The sequence below is a fragment of the Felis catus genome, chromosome C1 (genome assembly GCF_018350175.1).
Source record: "Felis catus isolate Fca126 chromosome C1, F.catus_Fca126_mat1.0, whole genome shotgun sequence".
In the NCBI taxonomy this organism is placed as follows: Eukaryota; Metazoa; Chordata; class Mammalia; order Carnivora; family Felidae; genus Felis; species Felis catus.
The window spans coordinates 129,401,217-129,423,073 of NC_058375.1; the positions used below are offsets into that span (position 1 = coordinate 129,401,217).

Sequence of the window (21,857 nt, forward strand, 5' to 3'; positions counted from 1 at the left end):
CTTAAAGGAGAATCTGTGTTCAGTTCCTATGTTCAAACACCAGAAAGTGTTATAAGGATTAGACAAAATGATAACTCAAATAACCTAATTTTACCTAGCTTTCTACTTCTATTTTTATTAACCTTTGTGTACTAACTCAATTGCCATAACATGTATAATAGTATATATGTTAATAGATAATTTTCAATCAAGGTAAAACTCACATATGAAATACAGGTAGTATGAATGCTCCCATAACATTTTTTTTGGTAATAATTTTGATGACATATATTGAGAGCAGTTAAGTAGTTTTATTTTTCTGCCACATACAGACATTGGCATTCCTACAGAGGTTAAAAAAGAGAAAAGTTTGGAGACCATCAACATCTAATTTTAAAGATATTGAAACCTGAGAAGCACCAAGGCAGAACAAAATCCAAGTCTCTTGACTTTAGTCCAGTTCAGCAAATTATATTAAACAGATATAAAAGTTAATTATTGACTTGAAAAAGGAGATATTAGGTACTTAGTAATAACCAGCTATTTGAAAGTTTAATCTTTTCAGATTATGGATTTTGCCTCTGTTCATAAGTGACATGTTAAGGTGACACAGAAGTTTAATTTTTTAAGCTAGTTGGATAGAAGTGAAACAAATATAATTAGGGCAGGAACTAAACAATCCAGTGTGTCAGGTTAGAAGCCAGGAGGTGGCAAGAAGCAAAGATTAATGTTTTCCGGTGATTCAGAGTAAGCCAACAGTCTGTATTAGCAAATTGGGAATAACTGGGGAAATGCAGAGAATCAGGGATTTTTTTTTTCTTGGCCCAGAGATTAATTTTTTTAATTTGCATATTCCCATCTTCATATATTTCCTGTTGATCAAACTACAGAATATTTGCTGCTAAAGAACCAATGATTGTAAGAGAGAAAGATTTCTTGATTCAATATGAGAATTTAGTAATGATCAAACCTGTCCAGAAATGAAAGCACACATCTTGAGAGATAAGGTATTATCTGTGACTCTAGGCAGCAGCCTAGGCCAGAAAGTTACTTTTCAAACATACTGTGGAAAGGACTTAAGCACTGATTTCTTGGATGGTGGGGCCATTAAAGGTGCTTTTGGTCCAGAAAATCTATGGTTTCATGAGTAACCTTCTAGAAAAAAGGTAGGCATTTCTCCAGAGTGGAATGGCTAACACTGTGTTTGGCTATATTAAGGAGGTGGAATTTAACTGTGACTTGTAGATACCTAGACAATTTTTAATCTGTATTCTTATTGCTTATAACTTGAAATGAGTAAGTACTATTTTACTAATATGCAGCATGCTAGCAGTTAACTCGATAGAAGGATAGAGACTCTACTGATTGACTAGAGAATTTAGGACTGTCTACTTTGTGTAATCATAGTTTGGGGCCTCAGATATAAAGGCATTTTTAAAGGCATCCATAACTATATCATTCAAAAATAAACTTTTCTCCATATATAATTTAAACAAGATAATTAACCCCATTGTATTGTATTTAAAACTTTCAGTGAACATAGAAGTATTGTTAACAACAGATACATTACCAATTTGAGAGACGCAAACTAATGCTACAACATTGGAACCATTGGCGTTAAAGCCAGAGTGAACAAGAGTGTTTTGACTAATTCAATAAGGCTTGAAACAGGAAAACAGGATAATGAGCAGAGTGAAGACAAAACTACCATTATTTGCAGATTAAATGACTGTATACTCAGAAAAGCAAATAAACACAGTTGGACAGCCTTAGAATTAAGAATTCAGTAATGCCTTGATACAGGTAAAATAGATAAAAAGAAGTATGGCAGATCCACATTCTTTTTTGTTAACACATGAATGTTTTCATTCACAGTTTGGAGTATCTACAATGTACTTGGAAGTCCTTAGCATGTGCTTATCTGTAATTTCCCTGAAGAAAAAATTTGTATCTTGCCAGTCCTTTTATGACACTTTAGGACAATCTCTTAATTAGTGAATAGGCTTCCACTTGACATTTACTATTGAATAAAACTTTGTGATTTAATATACACCCTCATGCAACCCTGGTGCAGGGGGTCTGTTATCATCTTCATTTTATAGATGGTAAGCCTAAAAATATAGAGAGACTGGGATTAATGCACAGGGTCTTCTGTAGCTTTGTCTCTATTAGCGATAACAGTCTGATAGAAATGATGAAAAAATGTTGGATTAGTTAGCTAATAATTATATTTAATACAAAAATAAGCAACCTATCTGGAGAAAAGTTCAAATTTTTTACTGAGAACAGTTTGAGAAGATTTAAAGAGCCAACATGTAATACCAACGAGATGATAGGGATATGGAAGCTTTCATGTACAAAAGGTAAAAACATGAAATGAAATGAAATTTTCCTGAAAGAAATGTGACATTATGTATCAAGAAGAGCTCTGATGTTCATCTAAAACACACAGGCCTGGTCATGCTGGTGGTGAAAATATTGACATACTTAATAAATAGCCACTCCCCTGCTGTCCTAACACACCCTAGCTGCTGCTTCAGCCCCTCCTCATGGACTCCTGGACATCCCTGCACCCATTCTGTACCCCTGCCCCCTTACCCCCCCATCTCCAAGTGCTCCAGCAATTATATTGGTCTTATCCAATGAGAGGGCCTCTAAGAATGTGCCACAGGTCATCAGTCTGCATCCTTTCTCAGCATCTGGCACCTTTGTCCTTAAGGTTTTTTTTGTTTTGTATTTTTATTTTTAATACCACCAAAGATAAAGGGTCTCATTCTAACCATTAATTCTGGTCCTTGGAATTAAACTGAAAAAATTAAGATTTTTTTCACAAAAATCATGGTTTATTGTCAGGTTCTTCATAATAGTGAAAAATTTAAAACTAACTATATAGTAACTATATGTAAAAATGTATTTACATATATAAATGTTTTATATATTTCCACAAATAAATGTATGCAGTTATATAAATTTATATTGTATTTATATTATAATATCAAAGATAATAATTAAATCAATCATTCCACATACCCATTTTAGAGGATATAGTGTTGCTGCCACAAATAATTACTAATTTAAACAAATTTTTGATATATTAGTGGTTTAACCCTCAAGTAAGAAAATCAAAATAACTCATATGCATAATAATCTCACCTGGGTAGAATAAAGAAAATTGTTTGTTTAAAAGTGAAAAAAAAAAAAGGAAGAACTTACAAGGAAATAAACCAAAATGTTAACTTTTGTTTTCTCTGGTAGTGAGACATTTATTTTATTTTCTATTTTATACCTTTGTCTATTTCTCAAGTTTTCTACAGTAGTTGTTTATAGCTAGGTGCAGGAAAAAATAAACCTAGTTAAAACTATAATCTTATAGTTGATGAGACATGATGGTAAAGAGTAGACTGACTTCTGATAGCAACTTTAGCTATGTGGCTCATGTCCAAAGCACTGCTCCCACACATATGTTTTCAGGACAGTTTTCCTTTGGCCATTTTTTACCCACTGGCGATAGCATTATACCTGTATAAATATCTGAAGAACTATCTCATCTGTGTTGTAGGTTAGCAGAGATTTTCTTCAGAGTACACAGATTCTATCATGCCTACTCGAAGTGCATGTTAGCCACGATGATGAGGTAAAGATGGACAAAAAAGAAGGTGGCTGTCCACTGTCCAATCTTCCTTAAGATTCTTGATAATACTGATTATTTCTTGCTTTTTATTCCATGAGGACAGCAGGTCCTCAGTCTCTACTCATAAAGGGTATAAATCACTGATAATTTTCCTCAACATTTGTGTTCTAACAATCATTAATGTTGCAGGCTCTTATGAGAGCTTATGAAAGTTATTTGAGAGAAGAAGAATGAGAAAGCATGCATGCGTGCCAATATCAATGAAATCACACCATCTACCTGATTATCTTGGACTGTCTTTGCCAGTCCAAGTACTTTCATCTTATAAATCCTGTCTTTGGGCTTGAGGAAGGTAGGAGAGAGTTGGCACTTCATTAAGAGTAACTCAGTATAACTTTTAAACATGATAATATTCTATAGATAGAACTTGCTACTTTCTATGTATGTGCTAAAGTAGCAGTCAAATATCTATATGTTTAAAATTTAAAAATTAAAAGGCAACATTCAGTCTTTTATGTGAGCTGTCTATTAAATATCTCTACACTTCAATGTTCAACACCCTTTGGGAAATTTTCTCTACGTTTGTATTTCATGCAACATTTTGGTAGCATGGCTTTTCTTAGGCTTCCTGCAATTGCAAAGCATCCAGGCAGTTTTGTTCCTGGGCTAACAGCCAGAAGACACATGAAAGCAATGGCAATGCCCTTTTGACTCAGAATTTATGTTTATAATCCCCTTCCTGAGACCCTATGGCTATTTTAATATTCTACTCTCATATTTCCATACTGACAGAATTGTCTCAGTGGTGAATACTCAATACTTACCCAGGAAAGAGAGAAAGAGAGATTGAGAGAGAAGGGGAGAGAGATGAGGTGATCTTGTCAACAATCTTCTATCTTTCCCATTGCTGCTCAAAATCAGATTGTTCTTGCTCTGGTTGCAAACCCATAGCTGAAATTATTTTTCATCACTAAGCACAGAGTTATCTGGGCAATTTTTCTCCCTACAAACAATTTTATTTGTGCTCGATATTCTGGTAGAGAGAAAAGGAAGATAATAATCTTAATGCAACATATAATAGAATAAAATTTTTCCTACTGATAATCTAAAGAATTCACACGTATTTCGATATGAGAAATGAAGCAATAATAGACGGAAATCAAATGGCAAGAGATATCTCCACAGTTATTAATACTCCATTTTCTTGATCTGCAGATTTTCTCATTTGGGGAAGACCCAGGGTTCTCAAGCTGGGATTTGTGTTTCATTTGATGTAGGCCAAGATAGAAGAAAAAAGCAGACAATATGAATATGTGATGTGCACTCTTCCAAGTTGTCATTTTATTATGGGGCTGCCCATTTAGAAGACAAATCTTCATTCCCTCATTCCCAGCCTCCTTCAACTTTCTCTTAAGTGTCACTTTTTCCATGAAGCCTACTTGACCATGCAGTTGAAAATCACAAACTCCCCACTATGGCTTCCCCTCCTTCCTATTTGCCTTGGTTTTCGCCATGGGGCTTATCACTATCCGCAACAGTTGAATGTTTTCATCTGCATTATTCATTACTATATACCCATTGATTAGAACCTGGCAGTTAGTAGATGCTCAAAAATATTTGTTGAATTAATGTATAATAGTTTCAATTTATTGAACAATTACTATATAATTATGAACTGAAGTAAATTACCTCCATATAGTGCCTTCAACCTTTACAATGACCCAGTAGCATAAACCACATTATCCCTAATTTACAGATATGTACTTTAAAGGGCAGAGATATTAATACATTTGTATAAAGTAATTCTGGTAAATACTAAATTTGAGCCCAGTTTTGTCTGTCCATAACCTCTAACTTTTCTTTTCATTTTGTTTCCATTGTTAATCAGCTGACCTTGGGTTTAGAGCAAAAATACAACATTCCTCTGCTATCTCAATATATCATAGAAGTTTAGGGTGAGAAAAGATGTCTAGAAGATGAGATTCCCTCCTTTCCTTGTTTTTGAGCTTTTTATAAGTTCCACTGTCATAGGTGTCAAATATATATCCCTCTAAATATAGGCATGATGAATTTAAAATATGGCTCATGTGAAATCAAGATATTTGACTGTAAAATTAAGTAAAGCATTTAACATAGCCCAAAAGGAACCATGAGAAGTTATTTTATACTTATGGCTGATTTGAGGGACAGGGCGGTACAAAGGAAAGAGATTTGCAAGGAGGGGGATTTTAAGAAATGACTTTTCACTTAACTTTGTAAATCAAAATCAGCATGTTTTGTTTGACAAAAAATAACACAGGAAGGAGAGAGAGAGAAGAGGGCAGAAAATTTATGTGAAGATATAATAGTTGAAAACTTCTGTAACCTGGGGAAGGATATTCAGATCTAAAGCACAGAGAACTCCCATCAAAATCAAGAAAGGCAGATCCAATACCAAGATATATTGTAATTAAACTGGCAAAATATAGTGATAAGGAAAAAGTTTTTTTAAAAGTAGAAAGACAAAAGAAGACAATAACATGCAAGGGAAAACCTATAAAGCTAGCAGGAGATTTTGCAGCAGAAAGTTTCTTAGCCAGAAGGGAGTGGCATGATATATTCACAGTGCTGAATGGGAAAAATCTGCAGTCAAGAATACTCTATCCAGCAAGGCTATCATTCTGAATACAGGAGAGATAAAGAGTCTCCCAAACAAACAAAAGCTAAAGGAGTTCATGACCACTAAACCACATTGCAAGAAATATAAAAAGACTCTTTGAATAGAAAGAGGATACCAAAAGTAACCATATAGAGCTAGGAAACACAAAAGCAGTAATAATCAATATTTCTATAAAAGTCAGTCGATGAAGTCACAAAATGAAAGGATGTAAAATATGGCAACATATACCTCAAACATGGGGAGGAGAAAAGTAAAGAATGGGTTCAAACTTAAATGGTTATCAACTTAATATAGACTGCTATATGCAGAAAAGGCTATATACAAACCTAATGGTAACCATATGTTAAAAACCACTAATAAATATCTAAAAAATAAAGAGAAAGAAATCCAAATATATCACTAAAGAAAATCATCAAATCATGAAAGAGAGAAAGACAAAAGTTCAGAGAAACTACACAGAAACAATCACAAAGCAAATAATAAAATGACAATACATATCTATCAGTAATTATTTTGAATGTAAATGGACTAAATGCTCCAGTAAAAATACTTAGGATGACAAAATGTATAAAATTCCAAGACCCATCGATATGCTGCCTATAAGAAACTAGTTTCAGACCTAAAGACACATGCAGACTGAAAGTGAGGGGAGGAAGAAACATGGATGTCAAAAGAAAGCTAGAGTAGCAATACTTATATTGGACAAAACAGCCTTTTTAAAAATGTTTATTTATTTTTGAGAGAGACACAGAGTGCAAGTAGGGGAGGGGAAGAGAGAGAGGGAGACACAGAATCCGAGGCAGGATCTAGGTTCTGAGCTGTCAGCACAGAGCCTGACATGGGGCTCGAACGCATAAACTGCAAGATCATGACCTGAGCCAGAGTCACATGCTTAACCAACTGAGCCACCCAGCCACCCCCAAAACAGACTTTAAAACAAAGACTCTAACAAGAGATGAAGGACACTATATAATAATAAAGGGGAAAATCTAAGAAGAAGATATAACAAATTGTAAATCTTTATGCACCCAACATAGTAGAACCCACATATATAACTGTTTTATATAACAGTTAATAACAAATATAAAGGGACTAATTGATAATAATACAAGAATAGTAGGGGACTTTAACACCCCACTGACATCAATGCACAGATCATCTAAACAGAAAATCGACAAGGAAACAATGACTTTTAATGACACACTGGAACAAATGGATTTAACAGAGATATTCAGAACATTCCATCCTAGAACAGCAGAATACACATTCTTTTCAAGGGCACATGAAACATTCTCCAGAATAAATCACATAAAAGGCCAAAAAACAAGCCTCAAAAATTCAAGAAGATCGAAATCACATTCTGCATCTTTTCTGATTAACACACTATAAAACTAGAAGTGAACCGAAAGAAAAAATCTGGAAAGACCACAAATACATGGAGGTTAAATAACATGCTACCAAACAATAAATGGATCAACCAGAAAATAAAAGAAGAAATAAAAATGTACAGGGAAACAAATGAAAATGAAAACATAACAGTTCAAAACCTTTGGGATGCAGCAAAAGCAGTTCTAAGAAGGAAGTTTATGGCCATACAAGCTGACCTCAAGAAGCAAGAAAAATCTCAAATAAATAACCTAACCTTACACCTAAAGGTGCAAGAAAAAGAACAACAGACAAAACCTAAGAACAACAGAAGGAAGGAAATAATAAAGATTAGAGCAGAAATAAATTATATAGAAACTAAAACCACAACAGAATGTACCAATGAAACCAGGAGCTGGTTCTTTGAAAAACCTCAATAAAATTGATAACCCCCTAGCCAGACTTAGGAAGCAAAAAAGAGAATGACACATATATATAAAATCACAAGTAAGAGAAGAGAAATAACAACCAACACCCAGAAATACAAACAATTAGAAAAGAATATTATGAAAAACTATATGCCAACAAAATGGACAACCTAGAAGAAATGGATAAATTCCTAGAAACATATAAACTACTAAAACCTCCCCAAAAAAGAAGTAGAAAATTTGTAATAACCAGCAAAGAAATTGAATCAGTAATAAAAAAACTACCAATAAACAAAAGTCCAGGCCCAGATGGCTTCACAGACAAATTATAGCAAACATTTAAAGAAGAGCTAATACCTAGTCTTCTCAAGCTATTCCAAAACAATAAAAATAAAAAAAGCAAAGAAAACTTTCTAATTCATTCTATGAGACAAGCACTACCCTGACACCAAAACCAGATAAAGACACCACTAAAAAGGAGAACTACAGGCCAAATGTCACTGATGAACATAGATGCAAAAACCTCAACAAAATGCTGGCAAACAGAATCCAACAATACCATAAAAAAAAAAAATCAACACAATCAGGTGAAATTTATTCCCAGGATGCAAGGGTGGTTCAACATTCACAAATCAATCAGTGTGATGCATCAATCAAGAGAAATAATAAAAACCATAAAAACCATATGATCATTTCAATACTTGCAGAAAAAGCATTTGGCAAACTACAACATCCATCCATGATAAAAATCCTCAACAAAGTAGGCTTAGAGGGAACAGACCTCAACATAATAAAGGGCATATATGAAAAACCCACAGCTAATATCATGCTCAATGGGGAAAAACTGAGAGCTTTTCCCGCTAAGGTCAGGAACAAGACAAGGATGTCCACTTTCACCACTTTTATTCAACATAGTACTGGAAGTCCTAGCCACAGCCACCAGACAACAAAGAAACCTTAAAGGCATCCAAATCAATAAGGGAGAAGTCAAACTTTCACTATTTGCAGATGACATGATACTTTGTACAGCAAACCCTAAAGATTTCACCAAAAATATAGCTAGAACTGATAAATGAATTCAGTAAATTCATAGATACAAAATCAATGTACAGAAATTGCATTTCTATATGCTAATAATGAAACAGCAGAAAGAGAAATTAAGAAAACAATACCACTTACAATTGCACCCAAAATAATAAAATATCTAGGAATAAACCTAACCAAAGAGGTGAAAAACCTTTACTCCAAAAAATATAAAACACTGATGAAAGAAATTGAAGACAACACAAAGAAATAGAAAGACATTCCATGCTGATGGATTGGAGGCAACAATCTACACATTTACAAAGCAATCTACACATTTAATGCAATCCCTATCAAAATACCAAAAGCATTTTTCAAACAATTAGAAAAAAACTCTAAAATTTAGATGGAACCACAAAAGACCCCAAATAGCCAAGGCAATCTTGAGAAAGAAAAGCAAAACTGGAGGCATCACAACTCTGGACCTCAAGTTATATGACAAAGTGTAGTGATCAAAACAGTACAATACTGGCACACAGTGCCACAAAATAGACACATAAATCGATAGAACAGAACAGAGGAGGCAAGAATGTACAATAGGGAAAAGAGTGTCTTAGGTAAATGGTGCTGGGAAACCTGGACTACATGCAAAAGATGAGCCCCTTATTACACCTACATAAAATTAAACTCAAATGGATTAAAGGTCTAAATGTGACACTTGAAATCCTAAAACTCCTAGAACAAAACATTGGCAATAATCTCTTTGACATTGGTCTTAGAAATATTTTTCTGGATCTGTATCCTCAGGCAAGGGAAACAAAAGTAAAAACAAACTATTGTGACTACACCAAAACAAAATCTTTTGCATGGTGATGGAAACGAAAAACCAAAAAAGCAACCTACTGAATGGGAGAAGAGATTTCCAAATCCTATATCCGATGAGGGGCTGATATCCAAAATATATAAAGAACTTTTACAACTCAACACCAAAACAAACAAACAAACAAACAAACAAACAAACAAATTCAATTAAAAATGAGCAGAGGATCTGAATAGACATTACTCCAAAGAAGACACATAGATGACTAACAAACACATGCAAATATATTCAACATCACTAATCATCAAGTTAATGAAATTCAAGACCACAATGAGATATCACTTCACAGTAGTCAGAATAGAGCGTATCAAAAAGACCAGAGGTGGCTCAGTCGGTTAAGGTCTGACTTTGGCTCAGGTCATGGTCTCGCAATTCGTGGTTTTGAGTACTGTGTCAGGCTCTGTGCTGACAGCTCAGAGCCTGGATCCTGCTTCAGATTCTGTGTCTCCCTCTCTCTTTGTCCCTCCCCTGCTTGCACTCTGTCTGCCTCTCTCTCTAAAATAAATAAACATTAAAAAAAAAGACAAGAAATAACAAGTGTGGGCAAGGATGTGGAGAAGAAAATGCACCTGGGTGGGAATGCAAATTGGTGCAGCCACTGTGGGGAACATTATGGAAGTTCCTCAAAAAATTAAAAATAGAAGTATACATACAATCCAATAATTCCACTTCTGAGGATTTACCCAAAGAAAACAAAAGCATTAACTTGGAAAGATATATGCACCCCTATGTTCATTGCAGCATTATTTACAATAGCCAAGATATGGAAGCAACCTAAGTGTCCATCAATTGATGAATGGATACAGAAGATGTGGCGCACACACACACACACACACACACACACACACACACACACACACACACACATATTACTCAGCCATAAAGAAGAATGAAATCTAGCCATTTTGCAACAACATGGATAGACCTAGAGGGTATTATGCCAAGTGAAGCGAGTCAGTCAGCAAAAGACAAATACTACATGATTTCACTTATAAATGAAATATAAAAAACAAAACAACCATCGGGTGCCTGGGTGGCTCAGTCGGTTAAGCGTCCAACTTCAGCACAGGTCATGATCTTGCAGTTCGTGAGTTCAAGCCCTGCATTGGGCTCTGTGCTGACAGCTGAGAGCCTGGGGCCTGCTTCGGATTCTGTCTCCCTGTCTCTCTGCCCCTTCCCCGCTAGTGCTCGCTCTCTCTCTCTCTCTCTCTCTTTCCCCCATCTAAAAAATAAATAAACATTACCAAAAAGAATTTTAAAAATAACAAAACAAACAACCAAATGAAGTAGAAACAGACTCATATATACAGAGAACAAATTGGTGGTTGCCAGAGGGGAGAGGGTTGGGGGTATGGACAAAATGGGAAAAGGTGAGTGGGAGATACAGGCTTCCAATTCTGGAATGAATAAGTCACAAGAATAAAAGGTAAAAAGGGTAATAATGAAAAATAACCTATTATTCCATCACCCTGAAATAACCAATGATTGTAAATTGGTGTGTATGTTTCCAAACACTGTATATTGAAATGAAATACTCTGTAACATTTTGACATGTTTGGATTTTACCAATTTTGCTAAAATTTCACATATTAACCAACTGAGAAAATCAGTTACATCAGAATAACATGCACAGACTCCAAAGAAGGATGGTATGTTGAAATAGAGTTGTTTAATCATTATAATTTTTCCATTTGTCGCAGGAAACTGCAGATTTTCTTCCAAAACTTTAAGGGGAAACACATAATAAGGCTTTAGTTAACCCAAACAATTGTTGGCATTTATTTATCTAAAGGTTAGGATATTAAAAATAGTCTACTGGGGCACCTAGGTAGCTCAGTCGGTTGAGTGTCTGACTTTGGCTCAGGTCATGATCTCACGGTTTGTGGGTTCAAGTCCTGCATCAGGCTAATGTTGTCAGTGCAGAGCCTACTTCAGATGCTCTGTTCCCTGCTCTCTCTGCCTGTCCCCTACTTGCACTCTCTCTCTCTCTCTCTCGAAAATAAATAAACATTAAAAAAATAAGTAGCCTACTATTGTCAGAACTATAATCAAGCAATGCCTAATGAGAGATCATATGTAAAAGGAAACTGACTTTGAGATAGACATGCATGCCTTCTTCCCCTTAAATGCTGTGTTTTGGAACTCAAAGTTAAGATTCCCAGGAGGCTTTTCAATGCACAATACAAATAGGCTACTGGCTTCCACATTTCTTTTGTTTACCCCTGAATTTGCTGACAATTTCTGAATTATTTGATTGATTCGTTTCTAGTTTACTTTTGGCACATTAGTTTGGCTTGTGTGCTCTCTAAAAGCATTTATAGGGTGCTTAATGCCTGATACTGGAACACATTCATAATGTTACAGCTCCTACTCAGGAGGACTCAGTTAAGAAAGAACAAATGGTCTCCTTCTCTCTCTCTCTCTCTCTCTCTCTCTCTCTCTCTCTCTCTCTCTCTCTCTCTTTTTGCTTTTGTTTGTTTGTTTGTTTGTTTGTTTGTTTGAATCTCTTTACTGCTGGCTCATGATACCATAGGGTCTGATAATCCCTCACATGCTTTTCAGTGGTTGATGATCAAACCTGCTCAGTTGTTCAATCTAGCATTTTAGAGTCCTTGATACTTTTTAACAAACTCATTGGAATCAAGCCTTTGCTAGTGAATAAAATAAGTGAAGTAAAGCAATAATTTATATCAGGGCACACAAGGTTTTATCTTTGTTGGCAACTCTAGTCAAATGATGGGTGGTTTCTGTCTGAAGGATTTTGATGCTATCCCAGACTCTGTGGGAAAGACCACCAAGGTAATTGGTCATGTGTAGAAGAGTGCAAGACACATAGGAGTTACATGATATAAGGAAGTGAAGGGAGAGGATTCCTGGCAGAGAAGCAAACATGGGCAAAAGACTAAAGGCATGGAAGAGCATGGTGTATATGGAGGGCAGAGAGAAGGGTAAAAATGCAAGAAATTCAAAGTTCCTAGAGCTAAAAGTTTCAAAATATGAGCTGTGAGAGATGAGAATAAGGAATCAGGCAGGGTGGTCCATGCTCAGTTAAGGAGCTTGGACTTTATCCAGTTGATTAGTCCTTAGGTTTTAAGCAGGGAAATGATGGGTTTGCTTAGCATAGAGTTTTGGATAATTGTTGTAGTGATGGCTTTGAAGGAACATAAAGTTCAGCAAAGATAGGGTGGATTTTTAGGGTATTTTTTGCAGTATTCCAAGACAGATAATTTTGGCCTGAACAAGGATTGCTAATAGGAGTAAAAAAAAAAAAATAAAGAAACATTTGGCAGGAAAATTTACACATGGCTAGGGAAGGATGAAGCAAAGAGCAAAGCTTGAAAGACTCGATGGATAGTGAACAGCACTGGTGATTTGTTAAAAACATAAAGAATTGCTAAATGTTTAGGCTAGACTATAGGACATAATACTGTAGGTCATCTGTTACTCACTTTTTGTTGAAGATGTTCATATAAATCATTTTTTAAAATGCATGTCTTGGGGCGCCTGGGTGGCGCAGTCGGTTAAGCGTCCGACTTCAGCCAGGTCACGATCTCGCGGTCTGTGAGTTCAAGCCCCGCATCAGGCTCTGGGCTGATGGCTCAGAGCCTGGAGCCTGTTTCCGATTCTGTGTCTCCCTCTCTCTCTGCCCCTCCCCCGTTCATGCTCTGTCTCTCTGTCCCAAAAATAAATAAACGTTGAAAAAAAAATTTTTTTTAAATGTATGTCTCCTATTTCTGAGAGATACCAGAAAGCAAACTATGTAGGGTATGAGATCAAGGAATATTTTATATTTTGGGTGATCTCTACATCTATCTATCTATCTATCTATCTATCTATCTATCTATCTTTTGCAATAAGAAAAAAGAGTCCATTATAAATAATAAACATAGCACAGAAAGTAAGTGTCCCCATATCACCATAAGCATGATGGTATTACTTACTGTCAAACTCAGGATGCTTTTATTAATGAGAGTTGTAGTGAGTAAAGAATTAAAATTATTATGATTTTTAAAAATATTTATTGATATTTTTATTATAAAACTTCTTTATAAAATAGTTATGTATAAAATACTATAAGTATAATGAAATACTAAGAATACTATAACTATAAAATAGTTATTTAAAAAACTATTTACAAAAATAAAACTCTAACAATATTTGTTTAAAAATAATAATTAAAAAAATCTTAGAATAAGAAACAAAACCAGATGGAACACCAGCACAATAAGCATAAAATGGAACTGTCCCTGGCAAACGAGAAGTCTGGTTGCTCAACTTATGAAGTCAGAAATGGACTTTATGTGCTAATTCCTGATGTAATAGTTTCATTATCTCCTTTTGTTGTTCATTCATTTCTGCTAGGGATCCAGCAGTGAATGCACAAATGTTCATGGGCTCACATTCTAGAGGCTGTCATGTAAACCCATGCTTTCCATGTTTCAGTTGTAATTCTAGCATTGTCTCTTCCATCACTGCCCTAAAAAGAGACACTGGCTGGCTCTGACTGTAGTAGAACATTCTGCTGGTTGGGAAAGTAACAATATAGGAATATACCGTGGATATATGCTGGATACATTCTGACACTTGGGCAGATCCAAAATGTTGGGGTCCATCTTAGGAGAAGCAGCTCATCAAGGCCCAAGAGGAAATTACTGCAACCTTCTGAGTTTCAAGGGATCCTCAGAATTGATGAATCCTCAGAATTTTTTTGTTTAAAATATATGGCTAGTTTGATAGAGGCAAGAATAGAATTTTGGGCCTCTGATTCTTTGGGGCAAGGTGGAATCTGTTTCTCATTAGTCCACAGCTTTTTGCTCTAGTTATTATTATTTTTTATCATTCAAAAATAGTTACTGGAAAGAAGGGAAAAAATTTCTTAAGCCCTTTTAGTATTTGGTGTCCTCCTATTTCTTAGTATGAAGTAGAAGAACTAACACTTCAGAGTCAGAAAAGTGTGCCTTAACTTTAAGGCATATTAATATCCCCTGTGTGTCAAATTACTCAAATCACCTTATGTGGTTGGGAATAATATTGTGGAGTGATGACATTGTGTGCAGGATTAAGTGAGATGATCCAAGTAAATTGCCTAGCACAGTGTTTGACAAATAGTAGGTGGCCAGTAAGTGGGAGCTAGAAGAATTACTAAGGAAAGTATAAAAGGCTTCATGTTGGTGAGGCCAGAAAACTGTCACATAGGCTCCTTTATCCTCCATTTCAGCTTCCTTCCCGTTCCTTCCCCTCCCGACCCGCACCAGCTCCTACTACCAGTACTTGGGGCTTTCATGATACGGTTAAACTATCCTCTTTTCCTGGTCTAGCATCTTTTGTTCTTGATTTATCTTTCTCATTTCCCTCCTTCCAGATTTCCTAGTCTTATAACTTATGCTTTTGCTGCTGCCTGCTATATCTAACCTTGTAAAGGTTCTGTTAATGTCATTTATGCCAAAATGTTAAAGACTAACATCATTTTCATATGCTAGTCTTGCCAGCACATAGGTCTACTTTAGTAAAGGTCAACATCATAACCTTAGAGAACAAATGCAGAACATAAGTTGGAGGTATCAGCAATAGGGACAGAGGAGATATTTTCAAAGAGAGGAATGACACTCAAAGATAACAATAAAACTAACGAACAGCTAACATTTATTGGGTGTCTATTTTGCACTGAGTTTTTATATGCATTGCCTCACTGAACTCTCACAACTAATAAATTCTGTACTATTATCATTGCTATTTTTCTGATGAGGAAAATGCAGCTTGAAAGGGTAAAGCAAATTGATGAAAGTTATATACACCTAGTAAGTAGAGAAGACAGGTTTGGAATTCAAGTCCATCAAACATCACTATCTCTCTCATGCAATCACTTACAAGCTACATTTTCATGAAGACAGATAGCTCTGTGCTCTTCCTATCATTTGCTAGAGCCTAGTGCAGTGCTTGACACATAATAAACAGTAATTGTTGGTGCATGAATTAATGAATAGGTATCTATTCTATCATAGCCTCCTCTTTATTTACCTCACTAGAATCACCTTTTGCTTGGAGGCTCTCCCTTGTCCAATATTCCAAAACTCTGAGCTTCCAGTAGTCCATGTACACCATTCTGTTTCCTGATTTCATATCTCTAACTTGCTGTCCTATCCACCTGCAATTCTTCCTTTCCCCAGAGGTCTCTCAGTTAACTTCCACCGAGCCTGTAACACAGAGCTCAGGAGTGGTCTACTTCCATAAATCTTTCCATTTCTCTGACCTCTCCTCCTATCCTCTTCCTCACTGTCTCCTTTCCTCTTGCCACGATGGCCCAACTTGACAGGGTTCCTTCCGTGTCTGTGTCTTCCACTAGACCATGGTGTATTTGAAGGTAGATGTCTGGCATATTTCTGTATCATTTTTTTGCACCTAACATATTTTTCTTCTGACACTTCTCTAAAGTTTATTTATTTGTTTTGAGATGGGTGAGGGATAGAGAGAGGGAGAGAGAGAATCTCAAGTAGGCCCTATGGTGTCAGCACAGAGCCAGATGCGGAGCTCAAACTCATAAACCATGAGATAATACCTAAGCTAAAACCAAGAGTCAGACACTGAGCCACCCAGGTGCCCCTCTTCTGACATATTTTATATGGTTCTGGCTTAGCCAAGTGTATCAATTCTAAGGTGCTTTTTTTCATATTTTAACATCTTTGAAATTGGGATACATCTTTCAGTTGATGGAATCTTAAAATTATAATTGACAGTGTTTTTTTCTGACTTAGTAGAAAAAGAAGAGTTGATTGAGTCCTACAATCAATGGCAGCTTTGAGTTAACATAATGCAGTACTAGATAATAAATAAAGGTTATACGAATGAAGGAATGAATAGCAATCATAGCCCTCCTCAAATCATATTATTATTCCTACTTACAACCTAGCACCACAGACAGTGTGGCAGGGCCACAGTTGAGCATCGTTCTTTACTTATGCTGAACTTTCCTAGTACAAGTAAGACAGGCAATAAACTACCTCAAATTATTCCTAAGCATTTCTTTCTGGAATTACATGATTTGTTCCATATGCTTGCCTTTTAGGTGAAATTGATCTTCAAATTCTTTCCAAAGTGCAGGCTCAATATCCAGGAATTCATATCAACAATGAAGTTGTTGAGCCAAGTGGTGAGCAAATTGCCAAGTACAAAGGTACCTGTAACCCATGGTGTTGTATGTCAAATCCTATCCCAAATGGCTTATCATTCCAAATATGTCCCCTCAATCATTAACAACATAATTGCTGTGATATATTCTTTGTAAGCTTACTGGGAAAAGAACATATTTAATTTTTTTTCTTGACAGACATGACTAACACCTCAGAAATATGAACAGTGAATAATTAGACTTCCTTTTTTACCGACTTTTCATCTATTCCCTGGTTATCAGCTATTATCGTTGATGTTTTTTCTTAGAGACGGAGTCATTAATTCATTAATAAATATTTAAACAGAATCCTTGCTCTTAAAGAACTTGTGTTTAATGGATTATAACAGGAGTCAGCAAACTTCTCTGAAAAAACACACAGTCAACATCTTAGACATAGAAGGCCACATGATCTCTGTCACCACCAATCAACTCTACTAATCAACTCTGCACAAAGGCAGCCATAGATGATACTGATAAACTGAGTATTCATATGTTCCAATAAAACTTTATTTATAAACATTAAAATTTGAATTTTATATCATTTTCACATATCATGAAGTATTATTCTTCCTTTGATTTTATTCAGCCATTTTAAAGTGTAACGACATGAGATATAAAAGAGAGGCATAAAGTCAGGAAGTACAGTAGTATATATATTTTAGCTTGTAGTCCATTTAGAAATAGGTGGTGGACCAGATATAGTCCATGGACCATTGTCTGCTGACTCCTGGGTTACAGAATCATATCACTTGTTTTCCATTGATAAAATTCACCAGTTGATTCCTCATCAACACAGAGATAATGTAACCTATGTCTGATAAGTGTTCTCATTATTTCTTACTGACTCTTTCTTTCATCTCTAATTTCATTTAACACTAGAAAAAAAATCAGTATGAACTCTGGTCTTCCAGAGCTACATAAAAAAGAAAAATGTGCTTTATATCTGTTATGTATATAACATTGATTGCATTAAAATTCGAAATGGAAATGGATTCTGCATTTGCAATTAAAATTGATGGTGTGCCCCCTCTTCCCTGTATTTTAGAGCTTGTAGCCAAGACATCAAACCTTGAGAACATAAAGTTTGTTTGGCATAAGGAGACATCATCTGAATATCAAAACAGAATCACAGAGAAAAAAGAAATTCAGAAGTGGGACTTTATTCATATGATTCAGGTAAGAAATATTTATTGTTGTATATTCTCAGAAAGGAGATTTTTCAGAAATATGTATGAAGAGTGCCTAATATTATACCTTTAGGAAGAAAAATGAAAATCTGATTTCTGATTTTACAAGTGAACATTATCTGTCCAAAATGAGGATAAAAATGTTTATAATACTAAGAGATTCACTCTAACACTCAAAAAGCTAGTTTTTTATACTTGAAATACTTTATAGTTTTTTTTTCAATGTTGGTTTAATTAACTTTGTAGGATTGAAAGTTCATAGGTAGGTTTGAGGACAGTAGAGTGTAACATATCCTAGCATAGTTCTTCAGTAGTTCTAATGGTCTGGATGGGACTCTGATGTCCCAGAGTTTTTCTGAATCCTCTTGCTTTTGTCTTATGTTGGTGACCTGGCTAATGTGCATGTAACTGAAGGGGCATGTTAGATGATTTGTCATGTCAATAAAGTTTACTAATACAGTCAGCCATTCAGTAGGAATTTATTTCCATAATCCAGCACTGATAGCGTATTTCTAAGAAATACACTAGAGTATGTCTTGGAAAGGACATGACTATTCATTATATGGTATGGGGACACAATTACGAGAATCACTGATATTTCTGGATAGCATATGGGTGTATAATCTTTGGGTGTTGACTACCATTAGAAAATGTGTGTACTTTAGAAATACCAGTATTAACAGCAAGAGACTTCTTTCTTTCTATAGTCCATAAGTTCAGTCATCCCAAGGGAATAAACTTATAAGAAACCCAAGGAAGAAATGACTCTAACATTGGCATATCCAAGCAGTCCTACACCTCTGCTCTCCTAGCTGACAAAATCTTTTACCTATAAGGGAGCACGTAAATTGTCCAGCAAGCGTATAATGTTTCTCTATCAGACTTACTTTCCTATTTCCTCATATATCTATTTTATACCTCCTTCTCTCTCCTTACACTTCCTGTAACCCCTCCCTCATGATTCATTCCTAACTGATGACCTTACTTCATACTGTATAGTGAAAAGTGAAATCATTAGATGGAAAGTCATCTTTTACCCTCCAAATTTGCAAACATAGCTGCTCCTGTACCTACCATCTTTTTCTTTCATCTTATTATAAAAGTGTCTTTTTATCAAAAGCCAATCTCTCCACTTGTGCTCTGGATTCAGTTCTTTACCTGTTATAAAATGTTACAGCTTTATAGATCATTCTCCCATTTCTCTCAAAATTTGCACATGTCTTCTTTCTTAGAGCAATTCTGCTTGCTCTGCATTACTATACTATTCTATTTCTCTATCTTCTTCTCTGTCTACTCTGCATTTTATGGGTTATATTTTTGTCTCTTCATTGCTCCCTATAGTCTTAACACTCTCATGACATTCTTTCAACTTAATACTAACAGTTAACTTCAGAGATCTTAGTGTCTATTAGATCAAATTTCAAAGAATCTGTTATGGGCCACCTCCTCTTTTTTAGCCAGGTCACATCATAGACTGTTAGGCATCTTATGGATTAGATTATGTATCTGGGTATCTCTCCCCCTGTGAACAGCATGGAATGACATGAGACTAAATATGGCCCCGAAGCAGCATTGGCCACGTGCAGGTCCATTTTATCTCATTCATTCACGTGAGAGGGACACAGTTTAAGTTGTATTTGCTTTACGCAGTAAATTCTGTCATGGGAATCTACATAATGTATTGAATTCTTGTCCAAGAGAGATGGAGATGAGATATAAGAAGTAAGTGTCTGTGGGAGTAGACTCCCAGGATGCAAGCTCTGGGGAAAATTTTCCACCATCAGTGTATTCCAAGCTCTACCTGTATTGAATAAAAAGGCCTCTCCCTGTGCTTCACCAGATATATTCTAGAGTTATTTAAAAGTGGTGGGTTGACCCCTAGCACCTTGTGACCAAGCATATAACCTCATGCTTTATTCAGTCCATTTTCCTAGAGAATCTGTCAACATCAGAGCCTGCCATATTTTCTGTGATTTTAAAAAAGCATTTGTGAGCATATGGTGAAGCTAGTGCAAAGGGCTTAATTTTGAAGCAACGTTCCATGAAATGGGGTCTGTTTTTATGGTGCCAGCACTATCTTCTCCCATAAGAACTATAATTCACAAAATATAGAGTACGCATAGAATCAATGCCCCCATGTGGAGAGGAGACTAAGTATCTCCAGCTATAAATGTCTGTGTTATTGAAGCCAGAAAGAGTAAATTTAAAACAACTTGGATGTAATTGAGCAAATAGCATAGTTTTCCCTTTTCCCTAATATTTTATCACATTATTACTCTCTTTTTCCATATAACCTCTTTAATATTTAAAGTGTTTTGTTGAGTAAAAATCTACTCAATTTGAAAATCAAACTTTCTAGTGAATATCTAGCCCAAGTAACAAAGACATTGATATAGAAAAGTGTCTAATTTTTCTTTTCCTTCATTTCTAGATGCTGTATTATGTAAAAGATATCCCAGCTACCCTGAAATTCTTCCATAGTCTCTTAGCTACCAATGCTAAGATTCTCATTATTCTTGTGTCAGGTAAATTTTTTACATTCATCCTGAATTTTTAAACAGCAAAAGTGCATATGTGCTTGGATATATGTATTTGAAGGCAGCTGCTATATTTTGTCTTTATTATGAAATTCTTGACTTGGCTTCTGATCATAGTCAATTAATACAGTATTCAGAAAGTCCTTCACGATGGTTCTCAATATAGGGAGTTTAATGGAATTAAATGTCTATTTACACCTTTCTCTTGGGGAAAATTTGTCTTTATTGTCTCTATATAAATTCTTCTTTATATAACATGGAGCAAATAGCACTAATAGGAATTTTTTTAATGAGACCGAAAATAGTAAATATTTCTGTTTACCTCCTTTTTATTTCTTGAATATCTCTTTTCCTTCTATGGTGTTTATTAATACATAAATACAGGCTTAAATATTTGGGATGCTTTCATATTTGATTAATTTGCATTTCTAGAGCTATTGCCAATATTGTTCATGATAGATTTTCTCAAATAACCAAAAATTGTTCACTTATTTTGTGTTATTATTTTCCAAAGAAGGCATTTGATCATGTCATGTTGCTCCCACTATATAATAAGTACCACACAGAAAATGTAAGCAAACATGTTAATAAATGAAACACTGACACTGTCGAGTTCATTATTTCACTACTTATTTCATTCAGCATTCTTTGTGGATTGTGCACACAGTGGGAGTCAGGTTGATTCTACATATACAAGAGTCTTTATCTTCCTAAACTTATATCAGACCCCATACTCAAAACCATAACTCACAAAATTCATCTACTCTTAAATATGAGGAATGACTTTAAAGATGGCAAGCTTGCCTGTTGCTTGTAATCCTAGGCTTGAACTCATGTGGCAGTTTTGCAAATGAGAGCTCCGCCATACAATCTCTTCCCCAAAGGAACATTTTGATAAACTATTTTTATCTCTGGTTGGTTAAAAATACCCATTTATGTGGGAGAGTTCTATCTTCCCATTTAGAAGGGCTTATGTAAACCGGATACTTCCTACTAACCT

General features: G+C 35.3%; 1 protein-coding gene across 2 annotated transcripts in view; it reads left to right on the plus strand.

The window, feature by feature from the left end:
* HNMT (histamine N-methyltransferase) overlaps positions 1-21,857 on the plus strand; it is a 46,223-nt gene that overhangs the window by 17,287 nt on the left and 7,079 nt on the right. For both annotated transcript variants that reach the window (XM_006935262.4, XM_003990738.5), the window contains 3 exons: positions 17,029-17,136; positions 18,179-18,309; positions 20,752-20,845. In XM_006935262.4, coding sequence (XP_006935324.1) covers positions 17,029-17,136; positions 18,179-18,309; positions 20,752-20,845 — 333 coding nt within the window. The remainder of the gene's footprint in view (positions 1-17,028; positions 17,137-18,178; positions 18,310-20,751; positions 20,846-21,857) is intronic.